Source organism: Chaetodon trifascialis, chromosome 14 (assembly GCF_039877785.1).
Source record: "Chaetodon trifascialis isolate fChaTrf1 chromosome 14, fChaTrf1.hap1, whole genome shotgun sequence".
In the NCBI taxonomy this organism is placed as follows: domain Eukaryota; kingdom Metazoa; phylum Chordata; class Actinopteri; order Chaetodontiformes; family Chaetodontidae; genus Chaetodon; species Chaetodon trifascialis.
This window is the reverse complement of record NC_092069.1, coordinates 9,508,591-9,531,253: the sequence shown is the minus strand read 5'-3', so window position 1 is coordinate 9,531,253 and position 22,663 is coordinate 9,508,591. Positions and strand designations below refer to the sequence as shown.

At 43.3% G+C, this 22,663-nt stretch overlaps 1 protein-coding gene across 4 annotated transcripts in view; it reads right to left on the bottom strand.

The window, feature by feature from the left end:
- Positions 1-22,663, bottom strand: part of kiaa1109 (KIAA1109 ortholog) — a 67,257-nt gene that overhangs the window by 16,428 nt on the left and 28,166 nt on the right. The window contains exons 40-70 of one of the 4 annotated variants that reach the window (XM_070980049.1): positions 21,880-22,030; positions 21,616-21,768; positions 21,145-21,385; positions 20,758-20,906; positions 19,523-19,754; positions 18,858-19,019; positions 17,068-17,252; positions 16,523-16,698; positions 15,758-16,352; positions 14,605-14,803; positions 13,642-13,905; positions 13,259-13,352; positions 11,991-12,041; positions 11,109-11,315; positions 10,367-10,602; positions 9,887-10,131; positions 9,687-9,792; positions 8,993-9,090; positions 8,391-8,579; positions 8,064-8,232; positions 7,566-7,777; positions 6,491-6,574; positions 5,443-5,641; positions 5,201-5,260; positions 4,797-5,023; positions 3,661-3,837; positions 2,953-3,083; positions 2,738-2,861; positions 2,514-2,626; positions 1,914-2,004; positions 1,404-1,466 (exon numbers count right to left, since the gene is read on the bottom strand). In XM_070980049.1, the coding sequence (XP_070836150.1) occupies positions 1,404-1,466; positions 1,914-2,004; positions 2,514-2,626; positions 2,738-2,861; positions 2,953-3,083; positions 3,661-3,837; positions 4,797-5,023; positions 5,201-5,260; positions 5,443-5,641; positions 6,491-6,574; positions 7,566-7,777; positions 8,064-8,232; positions 8,391-8,579; positions 8,993-9,090; positions 9,687-9,792; positions 9,887-10,131; positions 10,367-10,602; positions 11,109-11,315; positions 11,991-12,041; positions 13,259-13,352; positions 13,642-13,905; positions 14,605-14,803; positions 15,758-16,352; positions 16,523-16,698; positions 17,068-17,252; positions 18,858-19,019; positions 19,523-19,754; positions 20,758-20,906; positions 21,145-21,385; positions 21,616-21,768; positions 21,880-22,030 (5,383 nt within the window). Of the gene's footprint in view, positions 1-1,403; positions 1,467-1,913; positions 2,005-2,513; positions 2,627-2,737; positions 2,862-2,952; positions 3,084-3,660; positions 3,838-4,796; positions 5,024-5,196; positions 5,261-5,442; positions 5,642-6,490; positions 6,575-7,565; positions 7,778-8,063; positions 8,233-8,390; positions 8,580-8,992; positions 9,091-9,686; positions 9,793-9,886; positions 10,132-10,366; positions 10,603-11,108; positions 11,316-11,990; positions 12,042-13,258; positions 13,353-13,641; positions 13,906-14,604; positions 14,804-15,757; positions 16,353-16,522; positions 16,699-17,067; positions 17,253-18,857; positions 19,020-19,522; positions 19,755-20,757; positions 20,907-21,144; positions 21,386-21,615; positions 21,769-21,879; positions 22,031-22,663 lie in introns of all 4 variants that reach the window. The other 3 variants (XM_070980051.1, XM_070980050.1, XM_070980052.1) reach the window with 3 other exon arrangements.

The window sequence follows — 22,663 nt, the reverse complement described above, 5'->3', positions numbered from 1 at the left end:
ACCATTCATGCAAGAAAACACCACTGCAGAGAGATTCATCAACATTCAGAGCAAATAAACCCAGCAAAGCCTTCTTCTATTAATTAACGAGCAATTCCGAATTGACTTTTCCTTTAACATTGTCTGGTATTATAAAGATTTTGTGTCAAGTTAGTTTCTTGGGTGGATTTTGGTCAAAAATTGGAGGTCACAAACTTGGACTCCAGGAGTCTGAGCTTTAGAGGTGCTTTAGGGCTAGTTGACTCCCGCTGATTCCAGTCTTTAATTCAATTCAATATTCCTTTATTCGTCCCTCGAGGGGAAATTCTGAATTATTCCGATTATGCTATGCTAAGCTAGCTGGCAGCAGGTTTTAACTTCCTATTGAACAGACAAGTAAGAGAGTGACATCAATTTTCTCATCTAAAGCTCAACAAGAGACTTTAAGGTCTATTTCACTGTTCAGAAGGGACTAAAGATGCTATGTGGAGTCTTCAAACATGAATGAATTGCAAAAAGATGAGTCTTTCTTTCTCCTTTCGTCTGACCATTGCTTTGGAGACTAAAATAAACTCCATTCTTTATAATCCCTGTCACTAAGTAAGTGTGATTTGGTGGATTATCTGCCACCTGTTTTATGGCACAGATGAAAAATCTTCACAGCATTAGGAGGCAGGCGAAGCGGTTTAAGTCTTCAGACTTTAAATGAGGGAAAGAGGCTTGATCTAATTTGTCTAAAGAGATTCCCATAAACTTTTTGTCTTTAGGTAACTTCACCAAATGACTGTTATTTTATACTATACAACAATAAGCTTAAAGCTTGTTTGGTGTCCATGTATAATCTTAGTCTAAAGTGAATTTGATCCAATATTGTCGGGTGACAACAGTGATTTAGAGGTAAATCATGCATAGCTGTTAGAAATCAGTCAATAAGTCAATAAGTTTGAAAAGCTGTTTTAGATTTTTATGCTATTTCAAGACAGGATGAGGATGTGTGACTCCATAATTCATTAAGCAGCATTCCAACTCTAACCTATTCACAGGTGCGTCTTGTTATTGTGCAAGAAAATTAACTTCTCAAAGTGTGTGTGTGTTATGATCAGGGACAAATTTCTATCTCACATATCTCTGATGGAGATGCTACTTGTATTTATTTACTGAGCAGCAAAAAATAGTGAAGAATGTACATTTTGATTTGGCGGTACATTTGTAATCACATAAGTCAGGGAGACACAGAGAAGGATTAATGTAACCGTTGTTCAACGTCACACTGATGTATGTGTGTAGCATCCTGTTTTGACTTTGCATGTTCGAAGTGCTATCAGCATAGCCCAGAAAATCGCAGAGGAGAAGAGGAAACAGAAGAATCTGTTTTGTTGGTTAGGTATTTTAATTTGTTAAATGGAATCTTCTGAACCAAATACCTTGAATACCTCCCCTGGACTGACAGGAGCAAATGCAGCAGAGTCCAAGGCCTGATTATTTATCTTCAATTAAACAAAGGAGTGATATAAAATGAGCTTATTTAAAATGGAAAGCAAAAGGTCCCTCCCATGACCCTATGACATCATACGAGTTACAGCATCACGTGGTATGGAGAGCAGTTATTGACAAACACATAGAAGAGGAGGATGAGGTGATGATCTTCAACATAAAACAGCACAAAACTAAAAATACCTACTTATCATCGCCTTCATTATTGATTTGGTTAGAACAAATGTGTCAAGAGCATTCTTGAAATCTACACAAAGCTAAAGTCTGTTCATGTGTCACAGCTTTAAGAAATGCTAAGTACAAACAATAAGAAGTCTGAGCCTTGTCCTTGAGACGTCACAGCAGATCTACTTGTTTCACCTCTGCTTTGTGTTTTAGCTTTCTCTGCTTTGTCAGCGTGCAACATCTGTCGGATGTTTTTAGATATACAGTAAGTTTACCGTGTCCTGGATGTTGAAGGTGACCCGGGGTCCAGGAGAGGACGCATCCACACGCATATCCGGTAAATCATCCACATCCCCTAGTCTGGAACTATGAACACAGTGAAGTGATGTACACAAACTGCATGAGACGCATAAACACAAATACTTAAAGTTCTAACACCATGCACCGCCCTACTGCTGGTGTCAGGAAATACTGTAACTGAACACTTCTTAAAGTAAAATCTTTCCTAATTTATTTGGCAGCAGATTGAATGTTTGTTCAGTGCTAAAGGTCGTACAGCGTGTCAATGGTTTTAACATCATTACTACATTAATTCTGAGGTATCTGTATAATTACTATAAACAAACGAGAGAACCAAATTCTCTCCCCCACACTACATTCTAATTTGTGAGTCACTGCGTCCTCTTTGAAAGAAGGCTAATGGGAAATGTGTTTCAGAAATATGCAGTGCCAACAGCAGCAGTGTGAGACAGAGGTTACTTGGTCTTGTTTGTTTACTGTAAGTGCTAGATGGAGAACTCTTAGCAGCATAATTTCCATAATAATATGATATCAGGAAAAGTGGAAACTCCTGCTCCTTGTTTTTTTTTTTTTACCTCTGTCTGTCCATCCGTTTTAGAGGGGGTCGACCCGCTGCTGCTGAGATGCTTTTGGAGCGGTTGTAACTTGGTTTGTAGCCAAGACCCCACTTATCCTTTAGAGAGGCAGCCTGGTGAGGAGCCAGATGAGAGACATTCAGGTATTTTAAGACATGGCAGGTAACAATCTAATTGACTTCTTTGGCAAGTAAACTGCTAGCTGGGGGAAAATGAGCGTTCACCCTCATGCTGGAGCGCCGCAGCTTCTTTCGAACATCTCTCCTGATGTCATTGACGGCCACAGACTCCAGCTGCTGATACCGCTGGATCTCCTGGTTGATGGTACCTTCACTGGCTCCCAATTTCCTGTGGTTTAAAAAGAGGATGCAGATGGTTTTAATGGGATAGCACATCTCTACAGAATCAGAATGAACGGGTGAGTGAGCAGGAATCTTACTTGAGGTCGTCGATGACCTTGGCCTGTTCGTTCAGCTCTCTGATGTCCACAACCCTCTTGGTGAACTTCCTCCCACGAGCGTCAATCACTTGGTTCCCCATCACGATCTGCCTTCTGGGGTCGATGGTTTCCTAATGGGTCAAAGCAATGATACCCAAAAATGGGATGTGATAAAACTTATGACAATAATGAAGAAAAATGGCTGATTAAACCCAAAAAAACAACTTTTCTGAAAGACTTCCGGCAGGCAGCTGCTGTGAATAAGAATGCATCATTCCCAAATCTGTCTGATTACAGGTGAGTTATTTTGATTCAATCAGAAAAAGGTTATATGTAGTTCATTCCATACACCACACATTCAACACAAACACAAGATGTCACAAAACAGCAGACACCGCCACCACCATCACCACTCAACTCAAAAGTGCAAGAGGAAAAAATAAAGCTTGATAGCCACAGGGAAATGTACCACTAATTTATTTCATTTCACCCGTCATTGAAGCTTAATGAAGAGGGCAGTGAAAGCAAATGCTAAGCAACACTGTTCTCCATTTTCATGCTATTTAGTTAAAGCATAAACTAGCATTGCTCAGCATTTTGGAATCCACAACCTTCCTCTGATAACTACAGGTGACTGAGATGGAATGCCACCTTGCAAGTGATTTGTTCAGCCCAGAGAAGAGTTTATCACTGTGGGTGGCTACATACACAAGCCCAGGAGAGGGGTCTTTGGGCTCTGGCACTGCCTGCTCGGAGGCGAGGCGATGCACAGTTTAAGTCGTCAGCTGGGACAGACACACTCTGAGGCCTGGGGCTGAGGCCCAGGATGTGGTTTACCAGACGCTTCCTTAAGGTCAGCCGAGGGCTGAACTGGCTCTCTGGACTCTGTAAACAACGGCAGGGATAGATGGATGGAGAGTTGGAAGAATGGACGACTTGGGTCAGACTTTACCTTCTGAAGCTTTAAGGTAAGCCAGGTGGGAACTGTTCAAATGTATTGAAGAGATATTAAGGGAATACTTCAACATTTTGGGAAAGGCGCTTGTCAGCTTTCTTGCACAGAGTGAGATGAGAAGATAGATACTGCCACTATGTCTGTCTTAAATATGGAGCTACAATGAGCAGCTGATTATCTTAGCCTATCTTAGCTTAGCTTAGCATAAAGACTGCAAAGATGGTCCAAAGGGAACAAGATGCCCATACCAGCACAGCTACAGCTCACAAACTAAAACATCTCGTTTAAACTCTTTTAAACTTTTTTCTCAATTATTTTTTTGTTTTGTTTTGTCATTGCTGTGAGGTTGCCAGGCAACCAGCGGAGACCTTCACACACAGCTCCCCATAAAACTAAAAATGGTGTCTTTAGAGGTGCTGGTATGCAGATTTCTTCAGACATAGCCAGGCTACATGTTTTCCATCTTGTATTTCATGGAAATATATGAGAGTGATATCAATCTTCCCACCTAACCTTCAGCAAGAAAGACAATACGCATATTTGCCAAAATGTTGAAATACTCCTTTAACTTGTGACAACCACCAGTATTAAGTTCTACAAGTTTGCTGCTTTTGTTCTGTGTTTTTTCTTTTCTAACTTCCAAGTGTACAGAAACCGAATTAACAGATATCTGTTGAGAAGTTCCTAATTGGAGTCACAAAACAGAGCATCTGTTCTACTGTTGACAGAATAGCTTTCTTAACATCACAACGTGTCATCACAACTTATTTGAAACTGAGTTTTAAAAAAGAAGAGTTGGATGAGTCTAGCAGTGGTGGAAACAAGGGTATCACTTAAACATTGGTCCACATAAAAGCCTCAGACGTGCATGAACCTGCTGCTGACTGACCATGTGGACGGTGGGCGACATGGTGTCTGCTTCGTCCTCATCTGAAAGGTCCGCCATGGTGACAGAGTTCAGGTCAGCGATGTCATCGATGTCCTCTTCGCCCGTCAGTGACGTCAGTGTGTTACCCAGTGCATTGAGGCGCTTGCCGATGTTGGGATCCATGTGAACATCAATACCACACATTTTCCAAAGCACATTCAGGGTCCAGGTACCGGCACTACTGCTCTCTGTTTTTGAGAAGGAGGAGGAGGAAGAGGAAGCCATGAGGGAGAGGCAAGAAAGAATAGCAGATGTGGATGAAATGAATGCAAAATAACACTGTCAGGCAGTTGTCTCATGCTCATTGTGCAGCTATAGGGTGTGATTCATATTTTATGGATTAGAGTTTAGTTAAAAGAACTTGCCTGCAGAGGGTTGCCCTGTAGTCCTGGAACATACTTCATATGTACCATCAGGGACTACACCTGTATACAGACCACACACAGACACACAGGGAACGGCCAGTCAATAATTCAGAGGAGCTGCTTGCATATAAAGTCACACAACTCACTGTTTCTACAGGCTGAATTTAGGCCACAAACACATAATAATAGGCTTATTTAGTATATAGAAAAGCTAAAACAGTACTTGCAACGGATTCACTCACAAGCATTCATGACCAGATCCCCTCGTATTTCAGGCTTCCAGTCGTCCCAGGAGGTCTCGAAACCCTCAGCAAAGCGAATGCAGAAATTCTTGAAGTGGCCTTTGCTTACCAGGGAATCAGAGGAGCAGGCGGTGATCAGTGTACTCTCAATGGTCAGGACCATGGCTGACCCGGTGTCAAAATCTATGCTGTGGTTGGCCTGGCAGAGGGGCAGGGAGAGGGGTTACCCCGGCCTCAGATGAGGGTGAAGTACATGGAAAAAGAACCCACTTCCACGTTTTGGGAAAAGGCAGAGTTAGCTGGTAACACTTCATTCTACAGTGCTGTGTATCCAGTTTATCAGCTCAATAAAATGATGGCCGATATGGTTATTTTCATGTGATTTTAAATAAACAATTCACTTCTGGACAAGATGTTAGAGTTTTGCAAAATAATCATGCTTTCTGTAAAGTCCGCCCCTGACAGACTATCAGCAAGCACAGCTTCTGTAAATACACCTAGGAGTGAAATGTTACCAAGCTTTTCAGGTTGTTAGATTGTTGTTTCATTGCAGGGTTTAAAAAAAAAAAGCCCATATTACCTGAATTTCTGGACTAACTCTGCATTAGTCTGACCAACGATCTATTATCATGGCTTGGATCAAAATCAGACTGCTTTGATTTGTTTTGATTACTGCAGGAACCCAGGTAATTTCCAAAGACCCACATGTTTTGTCCTGAGTGGACAGAGCCTGCCATGTGCAGATGTCACATAATGTCACGGCAGTCTCTGAAAATTAGCCTGAAACATGTATCTGTTTCCATCTTAGCAACACATACGCAGTACTCTGGACACCAACTGGCATAACCTCTTTTTAGTATGAAGTAATTACACACCCCAAACACCTCAGACACCAGCTCAAGCTTCATTAGTTGTTATGCCAGCTTTGTGTGTTAAAATCTGCGACCTGTCATTTTCAAATGCACTTGTGTCTTGGTAGAGTAGTGATCACAGTAAGTCATAGTCCCACAACAAGCCATCACAAGAGATGTAATAAAGTGTAGGTTACTTTTCGTGCATTTTTATGCCGGCCTACTGATGTGCTGGCCCCAGCTTCAGAGTTGATGCCCTCCGTAACTGGTACTTGTCCTCTCTATGGAAATAAGTGTGACATAACAGCTGGTATATGCTGTCTTTATGGACACGCTGGAAGTATAACAAGACAACTGATATGGACCATTCATGAATATCCAGTGTTTCCCCTAAAAGTTTCTATTAGTGTGTAGGGGAGGTCATGTAGATCTAGCAAAATACATAAATAAAAATGACAGTACTTGCATTGTTATCTTATAATTCTGAATTAAATTCCATATAAATGAAAATTTTTCAAAAAACAATTGCGAGAGCTTTCTGCATTGGAAGCAGTCTAGCAAAGTCTGAGGAACACTAAAATGGAACACAGCCCAGGACGGTAATGAAGGTGTGCGGTCGGTAATGAAGGTGTGCGGTCGGGCAGATTAATGGACATCTACCCACTAACAACTTCAATAGGGGAAACACTGCTATCAAAATGTATAGCAGAGGAAATGTTCCTTTATGAAAGTAAAGAACATGAATGACACTGTGTTGCTGAAGCTATCAATAAAAACACAATTAATGTCATGAGCAGTGGGACAGTGAATGCTGCCAAGTGCTGATGGAGATGATGATAATCAACAACCAAATTTTGGCAAAAGAAGCCCAGCAATTATTCCTGTGTGCTGTTTTTCCTTTTTTCTTCTTTAGTTAGAATGAGATTCAAAATAAAAGCACCGCTGTTTCTGACTACTGACGACACTGAAAACAACTGGCCTTTGAAAGAAAGATCTTATGTGTGTTTCATATGCTAAACATAAGTCATCTGCACACCATGGCTTCCATGCAAATAGGGAAAACACTTCTATGAATTGAACTACAGTCTTTGAATACCAATCAGGCATGCTAGAGGTGTCAGCTCTCTGATTACACTGAATGACTTTGAGCACAGATAGGAAACCTGCCATTAAAAAAGATGAACTACATCTATATATGAATATACATCTACATCTACTGTCTGAAATATCACAGCTCTACAATACTGACTTCAGAAGATCACAGCTGATTACCTGGGATGTGTTGGTGATGGGCAGGCAGATGCCCAGGTCATTGACAGTCAGTTGCAGGAATAGGGTGCTGAAGGCCTGTACTGAGGTCTGCTGGATGCCTGGCAGCTTGTCCACCACCTCTTTGGTGGCCATATGGATGTCCTTATTGAGGGCCAAGCGCTGCTCGTTCCAGTTGTCATAAGCTGCCTTATAATTCAGCCAGAAGAGCACAGCTGCAGGAGGGCATAAGGGTGGGTACAAAAAACTTCATATCAGATCCTGAATCCCATGTGGAGAAGTCATCTTAAGATTCAGAGACAATGACAGCTGATTTTTGTTGCGTGTAAAGCCCCGAACCCCATAGGCGGTTGGCCCCAGACACTAAATCTTTCCTAGATGATAGTTAGCTAGTAGCTTAAGGATAGATAATTCTTTAAGAACCTTTTTATTCAAATAACCTCAGAGGATTTAAACCAACAATTTGAAGCTTTGTTATGCGGAGATAAAAGGAAACGGAACCTCTGTCAAATGCCACTGGCTGGGCAAATACAATTGGCCTGTTGAGCGTGATGAGGACGGCCTCCTTGTCCGAGGAGCCACTGATCTCCTCTTGCAGAGCATTCCGCAGACCGATGCGGGTTCGGAAGTACGCCACCTGGTGGAAGTCTGAGCCAGCTTCCTCATACACCTGTAAAGTGAAGGGAGGAAGGGACGTCAGATAGCAATCTGTGATCAAGCGCAGGAGGGTGTACTTAAAAGTGTGGATTCTGTGGGATTGTGTTTTGTGCTTTATTGTGAAAGTTACTAAGACAGCTTTCATTTTACTAGCACAAGGCTGATCTGTACCTGGTGCTTGACGATCTGTCCTAGAGCCAGGTTGAGATCCACTTGACATTTGCCAAACAGCTTAAGGTAACTGCTGCTGCCACCGGGCTGAGCCTTGCATTGGATCCTGTTGGATAGCTCCAGCTCGATAAGGCCCGTCTCAAAGCGCACAGCTCGCATAGACGGAGTGGTGGCTGTCATCTGGATTCCCTGTGAACAAGAAAGCTGCACTCAGAAAAATTCCCCAAAGCTTAACTGACACGAAAAAATACTCCAATAATCTGTGGATGCTTCAAATATGGATATTGCTGCAAAGAAGCTACGAACTGTAAAGGTGGATGCGTCACACAGATATTAAACACAGCAGCTCAAAAGATCTATACAATCAGCACAGCTTCAAGGTGGACACACAAGATTAGTGTCACCAATTCAGTATCTGACCAAATGTGAACTATGGTCACAATCTGCCCTTCTGTTCCTGAGTAATGGTGTTGAATAATGGTCAGAAAAGTGTTTGTTTCTTTGAGTCCAAATAAACATCTTTACAAACATTATGCTTCCGGCCACCGCCATCGCCCGTGTGGAGTTGTAACAACACAAAGTTTGACATGATCATGACATACCTTGAACATAAGGCTGAGAGAGTAAAGCAGGATTTTTGGCTTGTCTGCATCTGTTGAGGTGTCGTGCTCATTCCACAGTGGGATGGGTTGTTCTCCTCCTACGTGCACAGAAAGTATACAAGCAACATCACAGCTTCGGTCTGTGTGAGGTGCTACACGCTGTGTGATATAGTGGGATTATGTCGTCTATGCGTGTGAGTGTGTGTATAGGTGTATGTATGAGTTCTACTGTATTATCTGCATCAAGTGTCCCAGTGCAACTACAAGCCTCCTCCATGATGTGAGCACTTACACCATTCTCATTATTCTTCACTCTCAACTGACATCAAACTCCCAGTTCACTCTGTGTTTTGTGATTGCATTGATCAAGCTTAGTGAGTTAAACAAATTATTATCAATACTGCTGTGGATTTGAACATGACTGGACGTGTGCCAGTGCCTTGGGCATTGTTTTGAGCGGAAAACTAGAAGCTATAGGCTGCAGAATGCAAAGGGGACCACTCAGATGTTTAAGATTGGATTAACTTTATTGATCTGAGAGGAAAAATGGGCCATTACAGCAGCAAAGAAAAAGATATCGTTTTGTACACACATATACGTGAAACTTTAAATGAGATAAGCTGTATGAAAATATCTTATGTATATACGTATATATACGTATATATGGAAGGTGTGCAGGTCTTTGGGACAGTACCTGAGACTTTCTGAATGACCTCGTTGACCTCCTTCATGAAAACCTTCTGCAGGAAGACCAGGTGGTTGAGCAGGTCTGTGGTCAGGTTGTGTTCAAATGAACCAATCTGCACATCAGAAAGGACAAGATGGGGCAAGTTAAGTCAACATTTGTTGATCCATCTTGGCTACAAATGTGCAGCCTGACGAGGAGCCTCTTACCTCAGCTACACAGCGCAGGTAGTTGCCTTGGAGGTAGTTTCCTTGCTTTGCCGGGAAGTCGTCGGGCGCCCAGCCCTGGTCTGAGTGGCTCTCGTGCTCCTCCATGATGTACTCTCCTGACATAGTAACTGGAGGCAGGGTGAGACTGGCTGTTGGCGGCATGGTGGACATGTCCACTGGGGACACTTTTGACTGGAAGCAAAGCTTGTGGTTTGGCAACTCAAAGGTGAAACTGGTTTGTGCCCCTAAACACAACAGGAAAGAAAAGCATAATTTTTCTGACTTTTTATGACAAGGTCATTTTTCTATTGCTTTTTTTTTTTTTAAATAAAATGCCAGTTGGCAAGATTAACAATAGCCAAAAAGTCTGTTTTCAGTGACCAAAGACTTTTGAAAACACCTGTGTATGTTTGGACGAGGCATTAGTTAATAAGTTTACATCATCATGGAAGTCAATGTGGGATCTCTTCTCACACACACCTGTCATGCCATGGCTCTTTACGCGACCCATTTTGTACTCTGCTTTGAGTGAGGGCAACAGAGCCGCCCCGATGGTGATGCCATCCATCATGGCGCTGAACTTGAGGACGATGGGCTTCTTTTCCAGGCCTTCAGGAAGCTGAGGAAACTCATTGGCTTCCACGGGGGTCTGATTGATGCTGGATGCTTTGTCAGAGGGTTGTGGGGTGGGGGTGTCCTCCCTGTTTGGAGGTTGACTGTAAAGGGAGGGGGAAAAAAAAGATCAGCTGGACTGGATTTGTGGTCACAGGCAGGCTAAACTTGTTTGGAAGCTGAAGAACACAGAAAAAGTGCTGCTTTCATTCAGTTATGAGTGTGTGTTATTATGCAGAACTTTGCAGATACTGGCTCATAGTCCTGTGAACATCAAATTATAGAAAAGGTTACTTAATATCCTCAGCACACCTACAACTCTATAAATATATTAACATAATTCAGAATATTACCATGGAAACAGACCGAATGCTTTGAAAGCGGTTAACTGGCAGCAGTGTAGATATACTGAATGAACCTGTTACTTATGCAGATGAAAGACTTCTTATGAGGATTAAGTCATTTTATTAAGTGCAGATTAAACTGATACCATTAGCTGCTGAACAACAGTCATTTAGGATTTGAAATACAGAGTACACCAGTTTAGAGTTTCATTACTTTTCAATGCTATAAAATGAGTCTTTGTTTGAAAAGGAGACAGTGGACGTACGCATTGGAGGGCTGGCGGATGAGGTCAGAGATTTGTTTGGAGAGCTGGTGGGAACTGCGGACCATCATGCTGTGCAAAGTGGCTGGGTGCTGGGGAATGTTGATCATGATTGCCCCCACTTTAAAGACGGCGGCGTTATTGGTCTTCAGTCCTCGCTGGGCGCTGTACAGGGCCTGGGACTTGGCAATGTTGCATTTGACCACCGTCCTGAAACAAAGAGTCAACTGGAATGAACAAGGCAACTGAAAGTTCTTCTGTTTTTTCTTTTTCAGGTGATGTAGGCATTTGAATGGATGTGAAACTTGAGTGGACTTATTGAGAGGACATCAAACAGTGAAACACCATGCAGAGTCAGGACAGCATTCACTTTTCTGGGCACAGGTGAGCAATCGTAACAGTGATACACGTTCCACTATGAATGAGCAAAGTAATGATTTGGATACTATGGCAGACGAATGCAAGGTCTCTTATGCAGAAAGCAAATGTTATCCTGCCTCTTGTGGCAAATACAACATTTTCTGCATTCTCACATGACTTATGAATGTGTGATCTGAATTCTGCATATTGTCTATGTAACACTGAAGTGTATATGCTGAAATATCAGACTGTGTCAGATATTTCAGTATTTCTCAGATTGTAAAAATCGAGAAAACAGTCAAGAAAACCAGCCAACTTTCTACTTATAAAATCAACAGGAGTAATAGCCCCTAGGTCACTGTAACCAACGAAAGTGGCTTCATACACGCCAACAGGTAAGTCCTGAGAAACGGTTCACTGAAAATATACATGGGTGACAGGCGACTCAGACAAATGAAGGATGTGCAATCTGGGCAGCTTTGATTGACTGATGCATGTAAACCCTACATGGTAGCAATAACATACAGAAACTCTTGTTTAGCTGTGCTGGTGGGAGATGTTGGGAAATCCTCCAGTCTATGCAAGTAGTTGGAAGAGAAAGACAAGGAATGTTAAAAAAAAAAAGTTAAAGAAGAGCAGAAGAAATTGTGAAACATTTCTGAGCAAAGGAAAGGGAATATCTCAAAGCAACTGCTGATAATCTGCTTGTACGGCAGACACAGGGCTTTAATTGTGACCCATTTGCATTGAAGCCTCTTGTTGATTATCGCGTAATCAATGTCCTTTGTCTGCACACAGCGTTCACTTGAAGCAAACGGACGAGTGGGGAGCTATGTGGAGTGGCACAGCAATCACTCATACTTCCATCTGAATGTCGGGCAATTTTATACATCAGCAACAACTACAAAGTGAAAAGTTGTCTGGCGTATACAAACACAAACACATGGGTGCAGTTTAGAGCGTACAGTATGGAAATAGGATTAAGTCTCAGTTTTTATTTTCACAGTGGGTGCATCTGTTAAATAGAATGAAAGGGAGGGGAAAAAAAGCATCTTATTGAAGCAGCAATATAAATTCTGAACAGAGTCAAAGCAGGCTGGAGATATATCAGCCTGTCTGAATGCGTGAATACAAGGCTTGTAAACTGATTAGGGTGCTTATGTTTGGAGGAAATTGCTTGCAGTAAAAACAAAAACTGCTGTTAAAATTACCTAGCTGGAAAAGTGCCTGTAATTGTCTCTCGCCAGGGCTTGTTCATTTAAACTCTGAGATTTTACAAATGTACTTGACATTAAAGCATCCAAGTGCAAGTTCTGCTGCTGTGTTCTTGTGCAAGTCAGAGTGAGGTATTCTTCTTTGACATCAGTCGTTATTTTGATATCACTGAGTGTCTAAAGATGGAGATAGTGGTTGTAAATGATAGCTGTAATGCTTTGGAGCTGAGAAACACGATGTCTTTGAGACCTAAGTAAAGTCAAAGAGTTGTTTTCTTAGGTAACACAAATTAAATAATACTGAATCGAAACACCAAAAATCATTAATTAGTTCTAATTAAAAAGTTTTAAAACATGCATTACCAGTTTTGAACTTCAGAACACAATTAAAAATCATCATCCAGCGAGGGTTAGGATCAATATCCTCTGTTATGCTATTGGAAGCATAATTACACATTTCTTCTCAGAATTATTTTCAAGATGACACATAAAGACCTTCAGATTTAAGAGGCTTATTGTTTTCAATAATTGTTAAATCACTTCCCTGAGTAGCAGAAGCAGAGGAGAGTTTGTACGTACTGGATGTCAGGTGTTATGCCCTCCAGCAGAACAATGTTTACCCCTCCTATGTGAGCCGATGCACACGTCTCCGTCATTTTCTGGTGGAGGATGTCTGTGGACACATGATAGAAAAATTAAATTCGACTGAACAAACATTTTCCACCCCAAGAACTGCTGTCAGCCTGTTTTTGCAGATGTAAAAAATTCACTTTATTTTGTGTGTGGTATCAACCATTAGTCAAGTTTCAGGCCGAAGGCGGCAAATGCTGTGGTTAAAATTGAATTTACCCACCAAAGACTGGCTTTGATGTCTGACTGGTATCAAACCTTTCCTACCACAACTCACCAAGTCAAAATAATCCGGAAAAAAAAGCTATTAAAACACACTAACAATAACTCACCTTTCATCTTCTCCTTCAGGGTGAAACTTCCATGGATCTTCTTCAGCTCAGCCTCCATGGTCAGACCGCCAATGTCGGCCTCCAGGTGTGTGCGGTTCACCATGCCGATGCCAAACACTATGAGCGTGACGTGCTGGGGCTCAGAGCTCACCAGGCTCCGCCGCCGCCCACCTGCACCCGGGGGCTTGTTGGGCGTAGCGGGCTCCTGCTGCTCGTTCTCAAAGATCACTTTGCAGAGTGGCTCCGAGGGCCGGCGTCCGCCTTCTGCAGAAGTGGATGAGATGTTCAATAAAATACGAATCAAGCCAACTGTTATATACATATTGTATTCCTACAATAATGACGCGTCCTCTTTCAAAAAGTTTTAGACCCTGAGGAGCTCATTCTGTCTCTGAAAGTTCTGCTGAAACAGTGACCTACCACGACAAGCTACTCTCATACTTCATGAACTCCTCGGGGGAATGTGGGGTCACAGCAGCAGCAAAAGGTGATATCAAGATAAATTGATTCGAAATGAATAAATAATACTGCAAGTGTATTTGCAGTATTACATATAACACAGGAGAGGAGGTAAATAACAGCAGTATTAGAGTATTGACTTTTGTATAGGCAGGATTCAAAATGTGTGGTGTATGCAGTGTAACTGAATGAAAATCTAAAAACATAAGAGGATACATGATAAAGTAATTTGAGAGTCTGATGAATGAAGCAGTTATGGAGACACAAAGAGCCTGCGTTTAGGTCAAGAGAGAGCGAGATGAAACAACAGAGGCAAAGTCGAGGGTAGGGATGGAAATGAAGGGCAAGAAAGGAAATAAAAAACATAGAGCATAATCTTTCATCTTTCATGTGTGGGAGGAAGGTTTAAAGTGACCAACTGCAGAGTAAAGCAGAGAGGAAATGCATGGGTGGGATAAAGGATGGAAATTAGGAGCTGGCCGACTGCTGGAAGCTGATTCCCACCTGAGAGGCAGTTCTCTGGGGAGCTTTTCTCCAGGATTCCAGTGGGATCGGAGATGAGGGAGTAGAAGTTGAGCAGCTTGTACATGTTCTGCCAACATTCTGCCGATGGCTCGCTCTGCTCCGACACGGTGATGGAGTCAGAGTCGTCCATCTGGATGGCCATGTGGTCTGCCACGTCACGGGAGCCTTTCCTCGACACCTGAAGAGATTACACAACATTCCAGGTTACCAAACAAATAAATGTCACAACATGCATTGTTGGGCTGAAGGGTGAATAAACAATCTGTTTAGTTTCTTCTGTTGACTCTGCTTGTGACATAAACTTCAGTCCACAGGCAAATAAGAGATTTCCATAGGCCCTGGTTTTGATTATATCTGTGGGAGGTACTGTGGAAGTCTGTCATGAGTCCCTCTGATACAATAAAATCCCTTCACTTCAAAAAATGTTTAGCTTCTTGAAGTTTGTTCCAACTGTCAAGATAAAAAAAACAGTCCTGCTAATATCTAACAAGGCAGACAGGCTTGCTGAGAAGGTTTTCACCGTGTGTCGAGTTTTGCCTGAAAACTGAATAAAATCAATTCTCACCAGCAGCTGACAGTGTGTTTCAGTGAATGGTGCATCAAATTCTAGTTATCTACTGGCTCCCTCTAGGGTTTGTTTGTGAAATGACAGTTTCACAATGAATTTCATGATTTCATTGATCATAATTCACGGTCTGGACAGGGGTGCCGCTGAGAAATATTAGAGACTTTTCAAAAAAGTTTTGAGTCATATCTTGAGACTTCAGGCAGGTACAGGCTGTTCCAAAATGTGGATTAAAAAGGCAATTAGGTTCTCAGACTCTGAAACGGCCTGCTTGGGGTATTCAAACTGGGAAATCTATGCAATCTTTTCAAAAGTGAACATTCTGAATGGGTTCCAAGTTTATTTCCCTTATGCAGCATTTGCCAATATCAATATGTGACAGAAAACAAGCTCGGCTCCATTAAGAGTGTTTCTGCTGTTGAGGCTGAAAGTCTCAACATTCATGATGAACAAAGGCTGTTGCTTAGCAATGCAATTTTGCTGACAAGTTGTGCATAATCATTGAAATCACTGCTTTGAACGTGCACTTTTGATGATTCCTTGAAAGCATAAAATAAGTCTTGTTACCTTAGAGGTGCGTCGCTCTGAGCGTCCAAGGGAGCTACGTCCTCGAGGCTCTCTTCTCCCCAGCGTGTCCATGCCTGACGGGGGCCCGTTAGGTGGTAAACCCCCAGTACCGCCTGCTCCGCCGCCACCTGCTCCTCCTCCTCCACCAATCCCTCTCTTGCTCTTCAGGGTTTGGGTTCCGCTGCGCCCTGCCCCATTGAGGCTGCCCCGGGAGCTGCGACTGAAGTCGGAGGACCTGAAGTGGCGGTAAGGCCGGGCCTTGAATGTGGGTGTTGGTGAGGCTGAACCGGCGGTGTAGCGGCTCAGCTTGATGTCTGTCTGCGTGGCCTTGATGTCGTCGATCATGGTGCTGAACTGGTGGATGAGGCGCACGAGGGCCATGTCCACACGCTGGCTGATGGCCTGGCAGGCTGTGGTGAAGTCACAGTGAAATGTGTTGAAGTGGCGGCGGTTGAGGTCGTGGAAGGACAGCGGAGCTGCAGTGGGGCCTTGTGGAGCACTGGTTGACTTCTCCATCACCACCGCATTCAGGCTGAACGTCTCAATCAGCAGCGCTGGCTTGAACTCCAGCGGAGGGAGGTTCACCATGCCCTGTCTACAGACAGAGGGAGGCAGGCGGACGGTGATGGGTATTCAGGCATTCAGCAGTTACGCTTAGAGTGAACTCCACACACATTGACAAGTATGGAAAAAAAATGGAAATTCACTTCCAAATCATTTTTTATCGTTGTAATATTCATATGTTACGATTAAGGTCTATCTTACCTCCTGGACCTTTTGTTTTTCCGTTCTTTGGAGGTGTCAGAATCGACAATGTCTGCTCTGAGACACTCGAGGTTGCCAGAAAAAGACAGATGCTCTCCAAAATACATCTTATAACTAAGAGGAGTGGTGTCTTGGGCCTGGATGCCTGTGTAGCTCAGCAAAGGCTTGAAAACAACCTGAGGGTGGAAAACAGATATCAAGGCACAAAATGAAGACAGTTTTTTTTTTTTTCTTTTTGTAGGGGTGATGTGTTAAGTGAGGCATGATCCTTGTGGACAGAGTGTCATAACTACATAGGGAGTGAAGATAAACGTGAACCAAGGTAAGATGAAGGACATGTAGGATGTATTTGAATCCTAAATATTCTGTCTGTTTCCATGCTATCAAAATAAATAAAAAGCCAATTAAATTCTTGATTCACATAATTCAAGCCTTAATAAAGAGCTGCAGACATTATGCTAATTGCCTGCCTGGTGAAAGTTTAGACAGAAAACACAATAACTGAACAAACAACAGAGAGAGGCAGTCAGATGTATTCACAGCACCTGAGCGTCGGCCAGCTGAACAGCAGCCGGACACTGGTTGCCCTCCTCAATGTCGGCCATGTCGTCCTGGCTGGTGCTATGCTGGGAGTGCTGGGAGTGGGTCCCATCCAGGGTGTTCTGGTCGCTAGACAGCACCGTGTTGAAGTCTGACGCCGAGGGGATTGTGGGCAGGTTACAGGTCCCACCTAGGGAAGTGGAAGAGGGGTTTGGGATAAATGTGGTGTGTGAACAGGCTCACCCTGGGAGAAGACGTTGACACCAGAGCAGAGCAGCAGCTCAGAGGCATTATGCTACTTGAATATGGAGATGTTTGTGTAGCAGTGAGTGAGTAGAGCGCTGTAGGTGAAGCATAGCAAAGATGAGAGAGTGATTTAAAGGGAAGGCAACAGTCACATTAGGGAGGAAGGGAGGGTTACGCACAATTTGATTGTACCATCACTGACAAACATCCAGCAAGGGTACGCTCATCAGCCTTTCACACATATAACTGTACCAAACAGCGAGAAGTGCTCTACTAAATAGTTAACATGAGTTGTGTCTTTTAGCGACCCAAGTGGGTGATTCCAAACATTAAGCCACTGTTGAGGGAGGATGAAACAAACGGCGAGTGCAGCTGTTCGTAATTCAGAAGGTGAGTGGGAGTGCAGGGGAACAGAAGGTGGGAAAGAGCAGTGCTGTGAGGAATGAGCAAAATTTCAGGCTGCTACAGCGCTCTGGTTCTCACAGAATGTTTGGCAGGGAGGTAGAAGTGAGGAAACAACATGACTTCATCTATCCATCACAGCAGCACTGCTGCAGGCATGCAGCATGGTTACAAGGGATTCCAGAGAGTCTCACAAACTACCACTTGACTCCTTTCATACCAAACACATTTCAGAACATTAAGCACGTTTTCAGTGACATGACAGCAGGCTGGGATGTACAGATTTAGGAATCCATACTGGCCATCTGTGCATTCTAACTAAAATCCTATAAACTGAGGTTTGCATGGTTTACTCAAGCTGCTTTGACATCTTATCTGTAACAGGCTCTGAATGGTAAAACTCATCAATATGGCACTCCGTAAAGACAATGCTAACATCTTGCAAATAAAAATTTCTCTTATTCTGTAAAGGCTGAATGCGTCAGATTGGAAAACTCCAGACTTTGGCACCCCGATGGCAATCTTAAAAAAAGTGACACTGCCATTGAGTTGGCCCAATTTTTCAGCAAATAAAAAAACTGATATATTCTCTAAATAAGAAATCTATACGAAGTAGTTTTAACCCACCATACGCAGTTTTAACTGTTTAACTAATATCTAAAGTTTTGCTGATACAACAAATCAGTTGAATGAAGATTTCAGGTTTTCTGCAGGATAGCTTGACACTTGACTTCTAGGTCACGGTTAAACTAACACAGGGGAACAAACTAACTGCAAGGTAGCTAATGAGTTCACCGACACCATCAGCACAACACTGAGCAACAATCCCTGACCTCCTTCTGGACTGTTAACTGTCGGTAGTGGGTGGTACTGGTAGTGGTTGACAGGAGAATCCAGTGGGTCTAGTAAAACAGCAACATTATGTGGACATTTAACCGAATCTCTTAACAATTAGTATTTTTCTAACAGCATGATAACAAAACATTCAATAAAGAAATAGCATCATTGTTTCCTCGGGGTTCTACAGGAATTAATTCAATTCTGAATCAAGTGGAATCCAAATATCAAGAGATTTTCCCAGTGAAAACGAGATTTTAATAAAGAGGTTTGACATTTGGGAACGCCCCGCCAAGACACTGCATCTGACCTGTTTGCAGGCTGTTGTGCTGGGAGCGGTTGACCGGGGAGTCCTGGACCCCGGCCCCCGTCCTGTTGCCCACAGCGTTGGACATCCAGTTGTAAAAGCTGACGGAGGAGGGCTCTGACAGCAGAGGGTGCTCAGTCAGCATGTCTGTCCCTAAGCTGTTTCCTGAGGTCCAGAAGACAGAGATTGAGAGTGTGTTACATCATGGAAGATGACAAAAAAAAAGGACATCACAGAGCGAGTGATTGCTGTTTGTGGTTAACTTTCACTGTGCATGATAGAGGCACATGTGGCCAATGTAAATACTACATTTTGGGATTGTAAAAGTCACAGTCATATTGTTTGTTTCTTTCCCTCTCTGGTGCAGTTTGTTAGACAGTGCTGAATGTAGCATTTCTGCTCCATGAAGCAAGGTGACATCATCAGGGGTGCTGAATGAAACTCACGGCACACTCACTTCGCATATCCCATCACTGGTGCTCAAGGGAGCTGTGAATCTATTTTCGCTTATTTTCATTTTTCACACGACTGAACGGTAGAGGTCAGCCTTGCAGTGAAAATGACTTTTACACTGTTGTGATGAAAATCAAGTAAACAGTGTATTCTGCAGTCTCCCACATACTGTAGCTAGCAGCAGGGCAGCACAGCAGCGGTGTGGCCCTGAGTACCTGTGCGAGTGAGGGAGCTGCTCTTGGCTGCGGTGGCGGCAGACGGCTCGTTCCTCTGGGGCATGCCCTCCAGCAGATTGTGCAGACTCCGAAAGCTGCCTGTCAGATTGCTCAGGAGGCTCTCCTTCCTGGGGCTGTCCTTGGCTGGCAGGCCCACACGGCTCACGTGGGCAGGTGAGTCAGCTGCTGTGTCACCGCTGGTGTAGCTCAGCGACTGGTATGGATGGGAGCCCTGGGTATGACAAATGTACAGATTGCTGAGAGGAGGTCAAGTCCACGCCATAACACCGCCTGTGGCTTTTTATATTGGACAGATGAGAGGGATAGAGAGTGATTGCTACCATCCATTATGGAAATGGTCCAAAGTTGAGGTGTTTTTGTTTTTTACAGAAGAGCTGAATAACCTTGACATACCCTGAGTTGGTATAAACAAGCACATGTTACAGTTTAATTTGTTGGAGAGAGGAAACTGTCGTCTCTCCGCTCAGCATCAGCTCTGATCCCTCCTGGCTTTCCAACAGCGGATTCACCTTCACACCACAGTCAGGGCAGCCCGGCCTGCTGTCAAATGTCACTTTCCATGAAACTACTCCACACCGTTCACATGAGCAGTGCTTTCCAGGGTGGCAACTAATGATTATTTTCATTAGCGATGTTCTTTTCTCAATTCAATTAATTAACTCTTTGGTCTATAAAGTGCCAGGAAGTAGTAAAAAATGTGTTTTCAACAGCCAAAGGTGACATCCTCATTCTCTAAGAAACTAGCAAATACTCACATTTGCTCCACAAATGAAGATCTTACAATCCAAATTATTGACAATGAATTTCCTGTTATTCGACAAATCAATTGATCAACTGATCATTTTAACTATACCGCTTTTGGTTTAGTGTATGAGGTGTTTATTTTGCACTGTTCATGGGCTAAAAGGTAAAAGAGTATTCCCTAAACTAGAAGATTTGATCTCTCTTTCTCTGATAGCTCGCCGTGTAATCCTCCCCCTGGAGGGAAAGTGAAATAACCCTTGCTGACACGTCCTGATTGCTAAAAAGTATGCTCTTTATAAAAAAAAACTTAAGAATTGTAGTTGCATTGGAAGGTTTGGCATGTACAGGCTGACGGACGAGCAGGCTGAACTGCTGACGTTTAGGCGAACAACTAAGAAGAAACATCAGTAGAGTGCTCAATAATAGTAACAGAAATAATGGTAGTTGCAGCTGGAGTCTCAATGTTGTACCTTTATCCTGAGTGCAGACTCATTGTGTGTGTGGGACTTGGACAGTTTCCTCATGATCTCCACTCCGCTGACAGGACCAGAGTTGGCTTCCTTTGGCGGGGGACGACTGCATGCTCCCTCCAGCAACATGGTGTGTTCACTCACTGCGGCTTCACAATAATTACATAAAATAAAACTCCTAGAAGAACCATGTGACTGCTGTGAAAGTAAAATCTGAAAATTCATAATATAAATATAAACACACTACGTCTCTTTTCTGCCCACAAGTGACGGTCTATTTCTGTGCAAACACTGCGAAGTAAAGGTTAGGAGTTTCACAGTCCATCTGTGCGAACAGATGGGTGGGTCACAATAAATATCAACACACTGAAAGCTGTCAGTTCCCACCTGCGTCAAATTCAAATTCAGCTCCATCGGCGCTGGTGTCGCTCTGCAGCGCAGCGCCGTTGTCCAGTCCCAAGATGGTCTCACCCAGGTTCTGCTGAGGCTCCTTGGGTTTGGTAAGCTGATTGGGCCTCATCAGACCAATAGCCTTGAAGCCCTGAGTTACCACAATGAATTTCATCCATTGTCTGGCCAAAGCAACCAGACCTTTCTTCAGAGTCACAAGCGCTGGAACCCCGTCATTCTGGGACAAAAAGGAGAAGAGGAAAGAACTGGATTGGTGCCAATGGTCGAGGATCAAATAAAATAGTGAGGGGGAGCCAAGAGCACTTAAGACCACTTAAAATAATTGGGAACTGTTGTCCAAGTGAGACGATATAACATCAATTTTAGCAGCCATTTGAGTAAGGAGTTGGACGAGCTTCCCAAAAGTGATGTCATGGAAAAGAAGATGTTCAGAGGCCTCGCACTGACCATGGTAGCCTCCTCTATGACAGAGTAGTCAGCCTGCTGCAGGTAGCGGTGAAGGATGTTACAAAGCATACAGGAGGGATTCTCATACAGGTAGCGCGCTCGTTTGGTCACACGGTTGTACTTGCTCCGGATGGGGATGTGGATGCTCTTTTTCTGTTGACAGAAAGAGCCAAAAGGCAAGTTTCAAAGTAGTGCACTTAAAATCAAGTAAAATCAGTGGACGTTCTTTATCTGTGATCATCTGTTTGGGTCTATACTCCTGACCTCAAGAGCTTCGGTCATGATGCAGCCCATGACGGCACACACTCGTAGTGTGCCCTCCATGTCCAGTTTGCGCAGAGAAGACTTGAGCTGGTCGATGGGAACCAACCAGGCTCCGATGGCAGGCGTGGCTGTGCTGAGCAGATTCAACTGCCTGCAAACACAGTCAGAGGTATTAGTATTGAGCAATACATCCTAAAACATATTTATACATGTGTTTCATACATATTTACACTGTAGAATTACATGTTATTGCTGTTTCAGGTCACACTGTGACATGTTCTTAACTGCAGATGCCAGGTACATGGTGCGCTGAGTGAGTTGAGTTACAATAAAACCCAGTATGATCACCTGATGACCTGTGAGACAGGTCTGTCAGGTCTACATCAGCAGCAAAGTTGACAGCAGCTGACAACCTTTGCCCGGGGCACACGAGAGATGACTCTCCTAAAAAACCCTCTCCGACAGGTATTGTAGTTATCACGCTATATTGCCTTCACACCACTGGCACTAAAAAGGGAGCGACTAGTGAGCTCCCAGTACTTCAGCCAGAAGACAGTGAAATATGCTTTTGTGTGTTTCAGCCTGGCTTATTAGACACGACACGACTATTACCTTCTGAGCAGTACTTGGTCAAACTGTGAGAAAAGCGTTTAAAATGACTGAAATCTCATGCAGCTTTATGGCAAATACCCCAGACTTTGCCTTTACAACTATGTATTTACCTATTTGTGACGTTTAAGCAGAAATCATGGACTTGCTGTGATTATGTGAAAGAATGTATACA